At 43.0% G+C, this 15,246-nt stretch overlaps 1 protein-coding gene across 2 annotated transcripts in view; it reads right to left on the bottom strand.

Moving 5' to 3' along the window:
• Window positions 1–1,260: 1,260 nt before the first annotated feature.
• The window catches only part of IARS1 (isoleucyl-tRNA synthetase 1), a 94,092-nt gene continuing 80,106 nt past the window's right edge, over window positions 1,261–15,246 (bottom strand). The window contains exons 31-35 of one of the 2 annotated variants that reach the window (XM_066557992.1): window positions 13,351–13,462; window positions 12,275–12,400; window positions 6,795–6,938; window positions 5,753–5,905; window positions 1,261–1,850 (exon numbers count right to left, since the gene is read on the bottom strand). In XM_066557992.1, coding sequence (XP_066414089.1) covers window positions 1,768–1,850; window positions 5,753–5,905; window positions 6,795–6,938; window positions 12,275–12,400; window positions 13,351–13,462 — 618 coding nt within the window. In that variant the 3' untranslated portion in view covers window positions 1,261–1,767. Of the gene's footprint in view, window positions 1,851–5,600; window positions 5,906–6,794; window positions 6,939–12,274; window positions 12,401–13,350; window positions 13,463–15,246 lie in introns of those variants that run through there. The other variant, XM_066557991.1, reaches the window with a different exon arrangement.

Below are 15,246 nucleotides of genomic sequence, written 5' to 3'. Positions count from 1 at the left end.
TCCTTGTGATGTGAGCAGGTTGGAGCACACCTGGGTTTCTGTCATTACAACCCACGAGGACTGTGCCGATGTGGAGAGAAAGCAGAGCAAGTTAAAAAAACAAACAAAACAAAACAAACAAAACCAACCACACATACACCAAAAAAAAAGAGAAAGGAGAAAAAGGAAGAGTGACATGGTGCAGTGTGTGCAGTGAAGAAAGGAGAGTGAGATGAAACAGGACAAAATGCTAAATCCCAAATAAGTCTTTAAAAATGCAAGCAGTGCTGTGACCTTAGACTGGGTCATCAAGAATGAGGTTAGGTTGCCATCATTTACCATCTCCCTTTATTCTCCATCAAGAATAAAGCAAAGTTACTTTAGGAACAGCAATCTTTCTTTCACAGGAGATGAAACCTGGACATTTTTGATGTGACAAACCTCACAAACCAATACAAATTGGATTTCCATGTCACTGTATCACTAAAAACCAGCTGACTTCCAGGTAAAAGTAGAGGGCAAGGCCCAGTATTCATTAACCTGAACAGGCCAGTGATTCAGGAGGCATAGCCATTTTCAATACTGATAAAAGAATTTTCTGTAAGCTGAGTGCCAGGAAGTTGGTTCACTTCAAAGAGTCTTTACAATTTTGGTACAGTCCACCAGTGCACAGGAGTTACACAGAACAGCTATTTATAGTTATTCCAACTAACACACAGTTATCATGAAGCAGCTTTGGGTTTTGCTCCTAGTGTAAAGGTGAAACTCACAGAGCAATGGAAAAACGTGCTCAGAAGCCTCTGCTCTGCCAGGCTGCTGCTCCACTGTTTGCAGAGTGTGTCCTGCTGCTCCCAGCACTGCCAGGACAGCCAGGGCTCACTGTGCCTGCCCCCAGGAAGGTGCAGAACCCCCAGGTGTGCTCAAAGCTCCAGCTGAACCAGGCAGAAACACCCCAGCAGTGCCAAGGGGGGCTCTGCCTTCCCCTGCCAGTGTTCACAAGTGAACACTGAAACACTGACAAGCTTTATTGGCTATTACAAAAACTAAAACCCCAACTGTTTTCAGTCTGAAACTGCTTCTGCATCAGAACAACACTCCCCCAAGCCCCTGAACAAACCAAGCCCCCAAACCTGTCAGCACCACAATGCAAACAGCCACTGGTGCTCAGCACTGCATATCTCAGGTGTCTTTGGCTGCTCCTGATCCATATGGAGCTCCAAGAGGTCTCTTCTTCAGAAATCCTGAGGAAGCAAAGTACTCTGAAGTCAGGGAAGCAAGAGGCAGGAGATGAAGCAAATTTATTGTTCCAAGTGTTGAGATTAGGGAGTATTTGAAATCAACAGCCACACACTTGATGAAAACCCAGCAAGTATGAATGAACAAATCCAGATAACCCTTAAATAAGTTACAAAGCCGTTGTGGGAGGGTGGGAATATATCAGAGAGCCTTGTAGGTAAGCCATGGTTTAGAAAAGATGCCCTCTGCACAAAGGACAGCAGAGAACAGCATCACTGAGGTACAAGTCCCATTTCTCTCAGGCAAATTACTGCATAGATATCTAAGGTTTCTGAACAGCTTTTACAGCATATTAAGATAACATAATGAAAATACATTGTATTTGAAACCAAAGAGCAGCATATTAGACATGCACTGGTAGAAAACATCCTGTGTGCCACTAGAGATGTTAAAATACCCTACACAACTTGGATGTTCATCTAAAAGCATAATAACTTCCTCTGACTTCATTTTTTGTGGAAAAAAGTCTACATGGTCATAAATCTGGAATTCTCAACATTCAGCTGTGGTGGGTATGACATGGACATAGAGGGTCTTCATGTTCAGGTTCCTCATAGAAACATCCTTTGTGATCTCTGAATGAAGGAAAGAAGAGAGAAACAACAGAGTTAGTGCTCTTGCTTACCAGGAGAACTATGAACTTTTATTTTTTTGTTTAAATTTACTTTATTCAGACATTTTTGCTGGTTTCACCACAGTGGGACTGGGACAGAAACTGCCCATCTCAAAATTCTCTCCTGTTAAAGCCCAGGGCATGAAAGGAAGGGTCACCCCATGTCACCAGTGTCCCTGCAAAAGCAGGAGAGCCTGTTTTATGTTTCAAAGTAGAACTTTTTGAAAGTCTACATCAGCCCACAGCTCTCACCTTCACATCCTGACAGAGCAGCACCTAGTTCAGAAAACTCCAACACTGTGATATGAAGTCAATATGAACAGTCCCTCATGAGCAGTTTATATGTAAAGCAAGGATTGTACCAGTACCCGCTGAAGAACTACTGCTGGAATCTTGTTGAGTATGCCTGAAGATTTTCTGATCATACAGGATAATTCCCTAAGTCTTCTCACAGCTGCATGCCCAGAGTTTGGAATAGGAACAGGATCAAGTCCCAACAAACCTCTGAAGGACAGAGCACACTTCCAACAGGCTGACTCAGGGCTTGTAATTACTCAAGAAATACAAACACAGAGTGATCCCACTTGTGTCTAGGAAAAGTCACCTGCAAAGCTTGCAGGAGCTGGAAGTCTTTCACTATTACCTTGTGAAATGTGAATTTTTTTCCCAAGAAGCCTGGTGCTTGCTGACTTTGCTTCCAGAAGCCATCAGCTGCCCCACTGAGAGCAGTGTTTGGAATACTGGGAGCTCCAGCCTTGGAACAAAAGGCACCCCAGTATCAAACAGCCCTGAGGCCTCTGCACTAAGAAAGCTCAGAGAGATAAGAAACTTGGCAGGTGTAAGCACAGAACACTGGTGAAACCCAGATTAACAAGGACTGGGGTCATGGTGTCACTCTCACCCCGGAACCCTGCAGACAGCCCCAGCAAACACAAGATATCACAAAGGTCTGGCACCAGTGTTAGCACAAAGGACACATTAATTAATAACACCCAGACTGGCTGGGGCTTTTCAGGAGGAGCCCTCCTGCAGTGTCCTGCCCCATCTTGCTTTGAAAAATGTTTCATTTTTAGACTAAACACACAGAAGCTGCACTGATTTTAAAAGCCACCTGTTAATTAGAGAACTGAGAAGTCCTCATGGATCACAGTGTTTTTCAGTAGTTCTTCCATTGTAATACTCTCCTTTAAGCAGCTGAATATCCATTCACAGAGCTATAATCCAGCACAGCAATTAGGGCTTTATTCCCTCACTAACCTTCCTTCCCAGGAACATGTTCCACCAGGATGTAAAGGACTCTGGTCTGCAGAAGCAGCCAAACCAATTATGAACTTGGGTATCCAAGTCTCTTATTACGTATTTATTTATAAGATCCTGAAAAATGAGGAACTTACATGAACCTATTTCCAACAGTATTTATCACAACAATTAGTTTAAAGAACTGGAAATTTGATTTATTTATAGACTGTAGGGACACCTTCCCTTCTGTGCCAATGGCTCCAGGGAAGGGCTTTGCAGGGAGCACCTGAAGTGTCCCCACCATCCCCAGTGTGGAACAATCAGATACCTGGAACCTCTGTCTCTCCAGCTCAGGAATAAGCAACACTCACCACCTGAACATTTCTTTTTGGGATGTTTTCCAACATTACAAAGGGGAGTGAAAAGCATGTTTGTTTCTGAAAAGCTGGTGAGTTTCTGTGCAATAGACAGCAGATGCCCAACTGCCTGGACCAACAACATTTATAAAAATAACTCTTCAAAACCAATAACTCATTTTCCACCAAGTGATTGTTTTTCCTTCTTATTGAACAGGCACCAACCTTCCAATTCCTGGGCTATTTTCATCAAATGCTTCAAACTGTTAACAGCAAATACATTTTTATTTTTAGAATAAAGCACAGAAAACCTACTCAAGAGACTGAACTTTGTTGTTCTGAAGGTAAGACCTTGAACAGATTGATCAGAAGATGAATGGGAGATTACAAAGCTGCAACAATATAGATAAACACTAATTGACCTAATGTTTTCTAGAGGCATCAAAGTGTTTTATTTGCAGCACTCATTTGTCATACAAAGAGATGTGAAGATAAAACACAGCTATGCCAGTGTTTAAACTTAAAAAGTGTTATTCAAGGAGGTGAATGCTGAGAATTAAATCTGAGATAGCAGAAGTGTGGCTACAAGGCATTAGCTGCACAAATAAACCTCTGGGACCAAGCTCTCTGTGTTCCGAGTTTAAGAGACCAAATCTGTTGTTTTGGCCTTGGAGGAGTTATCAAATCTGATCTTTCACATCACTGCGAATTGTCCCTTCATACACTTGAATTAAAGTTAAACAGTTATAGAGAATCCATGCTACAAATGTTACAGTGATTTAACCCACTTCCCTTTCAGGTGACGGCATTTTAAAAATCCTCACCTCAACTGAGCTTTAAAAGCTGTTTTGCCAGTCTGTACATTTTCCTGTCCTGTCAGCTCCTTGCCTCTTTCAAAGCTCTGCAGTTTCCTACAGTGGTTATTTCAGTGTCTGAACAGAATCATCTGGTGCTGAACCAAAGAGGAACTGTGCCTAACATCCCTTGTTCCTGAGTGCCTGAATCCCTGAATCCCCAGGTGGGCAAGGCTGCACACAAAAATACCTTTCAGTTTATGCAAACCAAGTGTGGTTCATGTTCTTGGTTTTTACCCCTTGTGCTGAAACGCTCCAGTTCTCTGTTAACACCACTCAGCACATTATTTTTGTGGCATTTGCTTTAACTATCACTAGAAAGTTTCATCAACATCTGAGATCCATTTGAATTACAAAAATGGCTTTTGAATAAATACTTAAGGTCATACGAAGTAAAAATTTAAAAAAACCAAGAAAACCAAGAAGCCAAAAATTCACAACAAAACCTTGCTCAGATTTCACTGTATCCCACCTGAATCCTCATGGGCAGCTGAGTGACCCCAGCTCTCAGCAGCTGCACCAGAGCTGCCCCTCCTGCCCTCCCCACTGACAGCACCTCCTGAGGAAGCTCAGCCACCCTGAGATAGGCACTTTGAGCAGGATGTCCAACTTCTGGATAGGTAACATGTGATAAGCCATTAAACCTCATGGATCCCTCCCAAACAGCCTGTAAGCCACATCACTGTGACACCCTGCAGACAGAACCCTTAGCATCATTCCACTCAGAGAGCTGAATTCTCCTGGAATCCCTGTTTGGAGCTGTTTGGGTTTTTACCATGTAGTCTGCAATCCATTCTCTCTGTCAAATGAAGTCCTAAATCACTCTGGTCCAATTTTTCAGCACCACAGATGGCTCAAGCTTCAGTCACACCTTCCTCATGATTCAGAGATTTTTGTTTCCCATCTGTCAGTGGGTTTGGGGGGTTCTTTACCATTTCAGACCTGTGAGCATGTGCTGAAGCTTTCTGCTTCCCAGGTATCCCTGGCTGTGCCCTACCTCACTGCTCTAACAGAGATCCAACACTCTTTTCCACCCACTCCAATCCTCCAAGACAATGCAGCAATATGAATGCTAAAAGTTGGAACAGATTCTTAAAATATTCCTACTGTAGACTCAGTTCCAGGAGGAGTTCCCTGGAACTGCTGACTGACCTTTACTGCAGGAGGAAAAAGCTCTCACAAAAACTTGTCTTGGCCATTCCATGAAGGGAATGCATTACAGCTTAGAGCTTCTACATCTGGATGTTTGCTTAAAGGATTTTGTTATGCTAATATTGAATTACTGGGCAAAATTACAAACCAGTGTGTGAATAGTGTGGATTTAGTAATTAAACTGGATCTCAGGTTACATGAGCTGCTCCTCAACAACAAATTCCAATGATCCTCAGATGAGCAACCCAAAAGTTTGTGCTTACCATGAGTTAGTGCTTCATCCAGGAACAGCTTTAGCCTCCTGCTTCTGAGCCCAAAAACTTTTGCTGTCTCATGCAGAAGAGCTTTGTAGGTTAATCCATTCTGACCAACAGGGTTTTCCATTAGGAGAGTTCCCACTGTTCCTTTCTGGCATTCTGGACAAGATAAAACAGCTGAGTCACTATTGGTGAGAAATGAAATTACTTCATTTATCTGGGTAAATTGAAACTTAGGATTTCTTCTTCCATTTCACCTCTATTTCTTCATGGTACTGAGAGATAAATTAGCAATACCAACCTACAGACATTCTCTAAGTTCATTAATTATAGAGCCAGAAATGTAAGTGATGACTGACAGCTTGACCAACACAAGGAAACTTCTTTACATGGGTCAACAGGATTACACAGAGTCTGGGAAACATGAAATATTTCAACAGGACATAGAAACCACTACGTGCAGAAGCTCACCAAGCACCTACTTATGATCCAATCCCCTGTAGAAAACCACATTTTTGGCTCCTGCAAGCTCTCAGTAGTGTCAGCAAGGGCTCATACCAGAGCACAGGGTAAGAGCAAGTTACTGAAACAATTCAGCTGTTCCCACATGAGCTCTCAGAGTGCCAGAATAGCAGGGGGGAAAACAGAATTACACACACATATATTTATACTCCAGACCAGATGAATAATACAATTCACTTGGCTTTTAAATAGCACTAAGAAGTGTTTCACAGGCTGTTTCCAATGTCCTGGTGAAAAACTGGCTCTTCATTCAAACTTGGTCAGTTTTAGACTCAGCCTTTTACAATGAACTGCCCAGGGGAGCTGATGGTCAGAAACAGGGTAACAATGCCCAGGGGCTCATGTTTAACTGCTGCCCCTTATCTCAAACTGGCTCTCCTTGTGCTCTCAGGAGAAGAGGGAATATTGTCTTTATCAGAAAGCACACACTAGAAAAAAAAAAATAACCAAAATCCCCATGTCCCAATGAAAAGCTGCAGCTGTGCAGCAGAAGCTGCTGTGAAGAGCAGCCCAGCAGCCCCCATACCTTGTGGCTTTGCATTGATCAGCTGCAGGTTGATGTACTGGCAGAGCAGGGCACTGGGGGAGCTGGGCAGGCCAGGGGCTGGCCCTGCTGTCACATGCAGAGTCCTCCCACTGAGCCCCAGCAGGTCTGTCTGCTTCAGCAGCTCTGCAAGACAAAGGGACACCCGTCAGGCCAGCCAGGAGCTCCTCACTCCTGCCCCACTCCTGTCTCCTCTTTCACCATCCTGTCCTCCAGAAAGAGCTTCTCTGCTGGAAAATGGCATTTGTGCAGAAAGGTTTGGTTTTCATAATAACACAAAGAGGGTGCTTGGTTTGCTGTGGAAATTAGCTCCTATATAATATTTCTTATGCACATAGTGGCTTATGCAATAAAAATAAGTTAGCTAACTTCAAACAAGCAAGAAATTATTCACCCAAGCCAACCATTCAGCAGCCATTATGGGCTACTTCCATGAAAGCTGAGTGCAAGTCCACAAGCTTCCCAAACATGAAGCTTAAGAGAGTTTTCAGCAGTCTAGAGGAAAAAAAAGTCACAGACAACTTTTTTTACCACTGACTTGAGCCCAGCTTCTTCCCTTTGAATTTTATTTTTTTAATGTAGAAAAAGACAAATTTTATTTTCTATTTTCTATTCCTATCTCTTTATATGAAAAGCTGTGATCTTTGCTTGCACCCAGACTTCCCTGGCCAAAGCAGCACTGGGCATGTGTTACTATGCAACATCCGGATATTTATTAATAATAAAGATTAAATATATTCATTGTAATATTAATAATAAATTAATTAATATATTAATAATAAATTCTATATTTATATTAAAGATATTAAACTCCAGAAAAAAACCAAACAAAAAAATTCAATTAATGGCTCATGAATAAAGCCCCCTAAAGGAGTATCTGTGTGCAATGCCAGCTCAGGATCCAGCACATGACTGCAGCCAGGCACATGGAGAGAATGGGGCAAGGCCAGACCCAAACCAGGAGCCCCATCTCCAAGGCCATCAGAAGCAATCCCTGGAAGGGCTGGGAGAAGAAGCTGATGAGGTTTCTGTGACAAAAATGAATCCTGCAACACTGCCTGAGCCTTGAGGTGAAACAGAGCCACTGATGGGCGTGGTATTAAAATACACAGGAATAACTCTGTGCTGCAAAGAGCCCCAGAAATCAAAGCCAGGGAGAGCTGATGCATTTAATTCCTTGTCAGAACTGTGTGTTCCTGCACACATGGAACAGGCACACCTGTCAGCTCCAGCCAACAGGTTTTCATTCCGCAGCAGCCTTATCCACATGTGAGGGAGCCTAAGCTGTACAAATCTCGTTTTCTATAGTTCACCTGAAAATCTCAAGGGGAATAATTTATAAATGTATACTTTTTGTAGGTTTATAAACTTATAAATAAAAAAAAAAACCCTAAACCGACCACCCAGCTCCCAAAAAAAGCCCCAAACCCTCAAAAAAACCTAATCCCACAAAAAGATGAACAGCAACCACAAGCTACAAGTTCAAAATTCTGTCAAGTGCCACAGAACAGAGTGAGATGCACTGGGAGTGTTTACAAGATTGCTCAAGGAGGCAAAAAGACCTCAGGCTGCACCTAAGATTCTAAAATGTGGATTTTAAATACCAACTTTTATATATTTGTATATAAATTTGTAGCAGTTTAAAGAAAAAAGAAACCAAAAGCACTGTTCAGGCCTGTCTCAAGCACAGGAAGGGGGTTTGCTTTTGGTTTTATTTTCAGGAAAGCAAGAAAACAACTGAATTAACAAGTGGAGAGGAATTACCAAGATTCCCTCCAATGGAAGGGAGCCAGGGGCAGGTTTATCCTGAACCAGCACAACTTCAGGCCACAGAAGAGAGAGCACAGGGAGTGACAGAGTGGGAACACTTGGCCCCAGTAACTCCCAGTTTGCCATTGCCCAGCTGGCAGCATCCCTGTGGATCCATGCAGGGCAAGGAGGCAGAGCTGCAGTGATGGAGCTTTGCCCAATTAACCAATGGGCATTTGCCATTCCAGGAGCACTGACATTTCCCAGGGAAGAGCTCAGGCTGTCAGAGGAGTCTGTTCACAGAGCCCTCTCACAAGAGCAAGAAAAAATGGATCATTTCTTCCTGGACATCAATAGACTTGAAGGTAAGCAGGTGCTTACAAGTGCTCATCAAAATCACTTTAAAAGTCAGTTCTCCCTGCAGTGGGGTTTAAGTGTTAATGCTCTCCTCTAAAGTACCTTACAGCCTCACAGCCTTTGAAAAACTGAAGATTAAAAAATCAGCCATCTGAAAATCAAAAAGATAAAATAAGGCATGGATCAAAAAGTTTTTAGTGGGATTTTTGCCCCACCTTCCTTGCTCCTCCCTTTTTTTAAAAGCCCTACATGATCTACAGATGCATTTCTTCCCATAAACATATTGAAAGTGTTTTAAATAAATATTTTTCATTATGGGCTACTTCCATGAAAGCTGAGTGCAAGTCTACAAGCTTCCCAAACAAGAAGCTTAAAAGAGTTTTCAGCAGTCTAGAGGAAAAAAAAAAGTCACAGGCAACTTTCTTTTACCATCTGACTTGAGCCCAGCTTCTTCCCTTTGAATTTTTTTTTTTTTTTTATGTAGAAAGAGACAGATTCTATTTTCAGTTTCTGAAGGTCTGAACAAGTCCCAGAGCTTTGTTTGGGGAGTGTAGTTCCTCAAAATACCTTGACACACTATTGGGGAGGAAATGTTGATCCCATTCTTCCAATGCTGCACTGAAAAGCAGAGACAGGACCCATTGAGAAGAACTGCCTGATCCTGTGCCACAGCACAACCCTAAGGAAACCTTCATTACAACTAAAGACAATAAATTACTGCAAGTACAGTGGACAGCCCTAGAAACCACAGGAAGGGAATGAGGAGCCAGAAATATGGTTTTACTGGGTCCCAATTTTATTAACACACGTGGGAACTATTCAGAAATTATTTGTCTGGAGTGCACAACCTTTCTCTGCAATTCCTCTGGGACACAGCAGCTGATTGCAAGCCCTGGAGTCAGCATGAGACCTCACCTGAGGTTACTCACACCAGAGCAGATGGATTGTATCCAAAGCAAACACTGGAATTCTCTTCTGTTCTCTGACACCTTTCAGGACTGTTTTCCTGGCACATGCCTTGAGCTGGGACTCCCCAGGGAGCCACATCTGCTGACCAATACTTGTTTGAGATGTGACACCCTGCCACCAATGCCAATTTGATGATCTGATCTTTCCAAGGGAATTTCCATCTGGTGAATAAGTGGGCAGGAAAAATACCCTGCTCTGCCCTGACCACTGACACTGAAAGGTGAAAAGCAGCATGCCAAGATGGAAGTCCCAAAATGATTCCTAAGGAGCAAAGGGGAGAAGGAAAGAAGGAAAAGGGAAAGAAGGAAAAGGGAAAGAAGGAAAAGGGAAAGAAGGAAAAGGGAAAGAAGGAAAAGGGAAAGAAGGAAAAGGGAAAGAAGGAAAAGGGAAAGAAGGAAAAGGGAAAGAAGGAAAAGGGAAAGAAGGAAAAGGGAAAGAAGGAAAAGGGAAAGAAGGAAAAGGGAAAGAAGGAAAAGGGAAAGAAGGAAAAGGGAAAGAAGGAAAAGGGAAAGAAGGAAAAGGGAAAGAAGGAAAAGGGAAAGAAGGAAAAGGGAAAGAAGGAAAAGGGAAAGAAGGAAAAGGGAAAGAAGGAAAAGGGAAAGAAGGAAAAGGGAAAGAAGGAAAAGGGAAAGAAGGAAAAGGGAAAGAAGGAAAAGGGAAAGAAGGAAAAGGGAAAGAAGGAAAAGGGAAAGAAGGAAAAGGGAAAGAAGGAAAAGGGAAAGAAGGAAAAGGGAAAGAAGGAAAAGGGAAAGAAGGAAAAGGGAAAGAAGGAAAAGGGAAAGAAGGAAAAGGGAAAGAAGGAAAAGGGAAAGAAGGAAAAGGGAAAGAAGGAAAAGGGAAAGAAGGAAAAGGGAAAGAAGGAAAAGGGAAAGAAGGAAAAGGGAAAGAAGGAAAAGGGAAAGAAGGAAAAGGGAAAGAAGGAAAAGGGAAAGAAGGAAAAGGGAAAGAAGGAAAAGGGAAAGAAGGAAAAGGGAAAGAAGGAAAAGGGAAAGAAGGAAAAGGGAAAGAAGGAAAAGGGAAAGAAGGAAAAGGGAAAGAAGGAAAAGGGAAAGAAGGAAAAGGGAAAGAAGGAAAAGGGAAAGAAGGAAAAGGGAAAGAAGGAAAAGGGAAAGGGAGAGGGCCTTTGTTACTACAGCAGAGGAATAGGGAAGGTTTCAATTTTCTCCACCACTTCCCTTTAGGACTTCAGCATTAATGGATTTGTGCTGCATCTTTTTGTCCTATAAAGGGCAGAAAAACCCCAAATATGGAGTCAAATTACTTCTAAACTTTGTGAGATGGGAGTTTCCCAACTCTTCTGGGCCTTTTGAAGGTCATCTCTTACCATCTGTGGTGACAATGAACAATACAGGTGCAGACCCCCCTCTGCAGGCACAGAGCACCCTGTCATCCCTCCTACTTGGAAAAGGATTTCCAGGAAAACCATTTCCTTCTTCAAAACACAACTGGAACTTGAGGAAGATACTGAAGGATTTCCCCTAAATCCCCTCTGACTGAAAGCAAAGATTAATCCTTTTGTATGACAGGACTGTTCAGCTGAGCTGAGCACGACCTGAAAGATTTATCACAGGGAGCTAATGGATGACACCAGATGGGAAACCCCAAAAATCCTCCTAGAAATGTTCTCAGGACAGGACAACAAGAAACTAAGGACTGAGATGGCAACAGTGACACACAGACTATTTCTTTATGGATGTCACTGTTGGACATGAACTGGTGATCCTCAGCAGCCCTGAGGGCACCCCAAATCAGCCAATTCAAGGACCTCCCCCTCAGGTGTGCTTCAGTAATATTTCCATGAAAAAACCACTAATAAAAGGTTTTGTAGCCATTCAATTAGCATTTTTATACTGTTTTGGGGTGTTTTTTTTACATTCTTTTGCCTTAACCTAAGTTCAATCTGCAAAAACATTCAATAGGTTTTTATAAAAAAAGAAGAAATGCAGTGCTCCTCAAGGTTCTCCAGGGTGGAAAGGCAACATTTTTCTTCTACAGATCACAGTTTACATTCAGCTGAAGTTCTCACCCTGCCTACTGAGCCATTAGGGAAAGCATGGAAAGGCTGATGGCAGCTCGCCATCAAGATCCAGCATAGGCCAGTGGAAACACTGAAATAAATCACATTTTGTCCTGATGAGAACTGCAATGGAAGCAAGATAACAGATGAGCACCATTTAGCAGCAGCTTTTGGAAACATGTTGATGTGACTATAAACACAGTCTCATAAGCTAAGTACTATAAAATGGAATATTTCCTTACCCATTTTCTTGTCAATTTGATATAGCTAGCTAGATAAGATATAAATTACACAGTAAATAATTATACAGTAAATGACTCCTAGCTGGTGCTAGAAAGACTTTCAATTTTCCTTGTCATACTCCATTTACCTGTGTTTCCATTAAAAACTGTCAGTTTGGAATTTTTAAGACCAAAAATGCAGGAGACAGCATCTACAAGTCCAGTGAAGTTCAAGGTATTATCTCCTTTTGGATTTTCCAGCAGCAACACACCATCTAAAACCAAAATTAAGAAATTAAAATGCAGTTTGGAAGCAATAGCCAAGTTCTAATGATTTTCTAATGATGCTAATTACTTCCAGTGAGTTTCTAAACCAATTTAAAACTGACAACACTGCATCTTCCCAAATTTTTTAAATGGGAAAGGGGAAAGTAAACAGAGAAACAAACTGATGTGTACTTCAGATTTATGGTGCAGAAGTTCTATTTGCTTTTAACAAAGCAGTCCCATTTGTGTGTTACTAAGGTACAACCCAGCCTCTAATTTAATATTATATGTATTATATTGGTTAAAAAGCTGAGACTGTGACCTCTGAGATGGTCACCAGCTTTCCCAGCTGGATTCCTTCTCACTCAGGGAGCAGCTCTGTGACCATGTCCAACAAGGAACAACTATTTCCATATAGAAACTGGCAGCACATGCAAGAAAAAACCTCCCCAAGTGCATTTAGTTTTCTCCCTTCTTAATATATAACTCACCCTTGTAACAGCATCACTGCAGCCATGTCCACTGCCCAAGACACAGTCAGGCCATTACCTAATTTTAAGTATGATTTTCATCTCTGTACTTCATATCTGAGCTTTTCAAACCATGTCCCCCACATCCAGGCCTCACCTCCTGCACGGTGCTACAGCAGGGATTACAAATTCTCAAGCACACCCCAAATCCAGAGAGTGCAGTCCCCACAAAGATACTGACACACAAACCCTCCCTGCAGCAGGAGTGACAACTCCTGCCCACACAGAAGAGTTTCCCTCAGCAGAAATCATGGACAGGTGTGGTTTTGCTTTGAATAAATTTATTTTCAAGAATTATTTCCAGCTGCTACTGGAGAGGAGGCTGCACCACCTTTCAAATGAATTCAGGCTCCAGCATTCACCACTCCATTTCCAAACTCTCCCTTCCAGCAGCCCAGACAAAGCAAGCTGGGGATGTTCATTCCTACCTTGCTCTGTCCCATTGACACAAACTTTGAGGTTGACATAGGCACAGGCTGGGCCAGCAGACTGGCACACTCCCCCTCTGACCAGTGTGATTTCCAGCTCTGATCCCTTCAGCTGGGGAAAGACAGAGATGAGCATTATTTCAATACTGCTTATTAAACAAACACAGCAAAATGTTTCCCTTCAACAAGCAACACTAAGATCTTGCCTTTGTACTAAATGTGATTTACCATAAAATAGGGATTGTTGCCACATCTGCCTTCAGTGACAGTGCTTCAGACATCAATCTGCCTGTACCAGATGTCAGAAAAGCAGGGAACAAACAGCCTGATTTTCACAAGTGATGAGCAGTGATGACACCCTCCCAAAATACAATCCCAAAGCAAATCTGCGTGAGAGGAACACTCTTCCAGAGAAATTCAGATTGCTGACCAGGGCTCTGCTCTCAGTCAGTGCCTGGAGAAGCCTCCACTATCCCTGGGGGATCACTGAGAACCCCCTGGGTGGTCACACTGCCTTGGTACCACCAGCCTTTGAGTATCTCCCCAGGAGGCACCAGTGAGCCTGTCAGACCTGGAGGAACTCCAGGAAATCCAACATGGATCTTCCAAAAGAGATCCAGAAATCACCCATATGAACAACTGGTACCAATAGACCATTTAAGCTATTTTATTTTGTAAATTTAGAGATGGTCTTTGGCAAGAGACACATCGAAAGGGTGACAGACAAATTTGGAAGTGTCATTCTTTACTGAAGTCCTATTACAAAGTAGGGAAAAACACTTATGCAGCAACAAATGCCATTCTGTGTTTATCCATTCTACTTACAACTCAAAATTCATTTTTCAAGTACCTACTTTTCTGCCCCAATAGTTTCTGAGACACTGCTTTTTTTGTTGTTGTTGTTGCTGTGGCTTGCAGCGAGTCTTTGGGAAAGGAGCTCAGAATTAAAGCCTTGTATCAAAAATTGATCCAGGATAATTTCCCAGAAGTAATGACTTGAATGTAATCACAATAAATGTAAAAAGAACAGAGTGCATTTCGGTTTTGTTCCAGTCCTCACATATATTCAACAGCAAGCAGACTCCTGTTACTCCTCTGAGTAACTTCCAGAAATTTGGTGCAATGATCCTGACTTAATTTACACACTCCCATGAAGGATTTCTCAGGAAGGGCTTTCTCATGTCACTGCTCTGGATGTGCCAAAGGAGCTGCAGCAGAACAGAGTCAAGCACCTGCCCTAAGCAATCCATCTCTGCAGGCCCAGAACACAAACTCCCAAGGAGCACTTGACACTTGCACTGCAATTTCAGTCATCTGTTTCCCTCTGCAACATCTATTCTGAAGTCTGAGTGTGTGACAAACAGTTCAGAGGCACAGCCAGCCCATCCATAAGCACAGAAAAGGCTGCAGCAGGCACAGAGCTCCTCCACAAGGAGTTCTCTGGGGTGACTGTCCCTGTCCATGGTAGGGCTGGAAGTACATGATCTTCAAGGTCCCTCCCAAACCCAACCCATTCTGTGATCCTATAACTGAGACTCCTTAAAATAAGTAATAATGAACAAGTGCATTACTTCTGTTCTTCTGTGCCTCCATTTCCCACACAGACTGCACCCCCTCAGCACTCAGGACTGGCAGCATTGTGTAGGATCCTGGGGTGCCTTGGTTGGAAGGTGCTTTACCTTGGTGACCATCTCATCCCACTCTTCCTGCCATGGCAGGGACACCTCCCACTGTCCCAGGCTGCTCCACGCCCCATCCAGCCTGGCCTTGGGCACTGCCAGGGATCCAGGAGCAGCCCCAGCTGCTCTGGGCACCTGTGCCAGGGCCTGCCCACCCTCACAGGGAACAATCCCATCCCAATATCCCATCCATCCCTGCCCTCTGGCAGTGGGAAGC

The sequence above is a fragment of the Molothrus aeneus genome, chromosome 12 (assembly GCF_037042795.1).
Source record: "Molothrus aeneus isolate 106 chromosome 12, BPBGC_Maene_1.0, whole genome shotgun sequence".
Taxonomy (NCBI): Eukaryota; Metazoa; Chordata; class Aves; order Passeriformes; family Icteridae; genus Molothrus; species Molothrus aeneus.
Note: the sequence above shows the minus strand (reverse complement) of the source record. Positions and strands in the feature narration are given on the sequence as shown.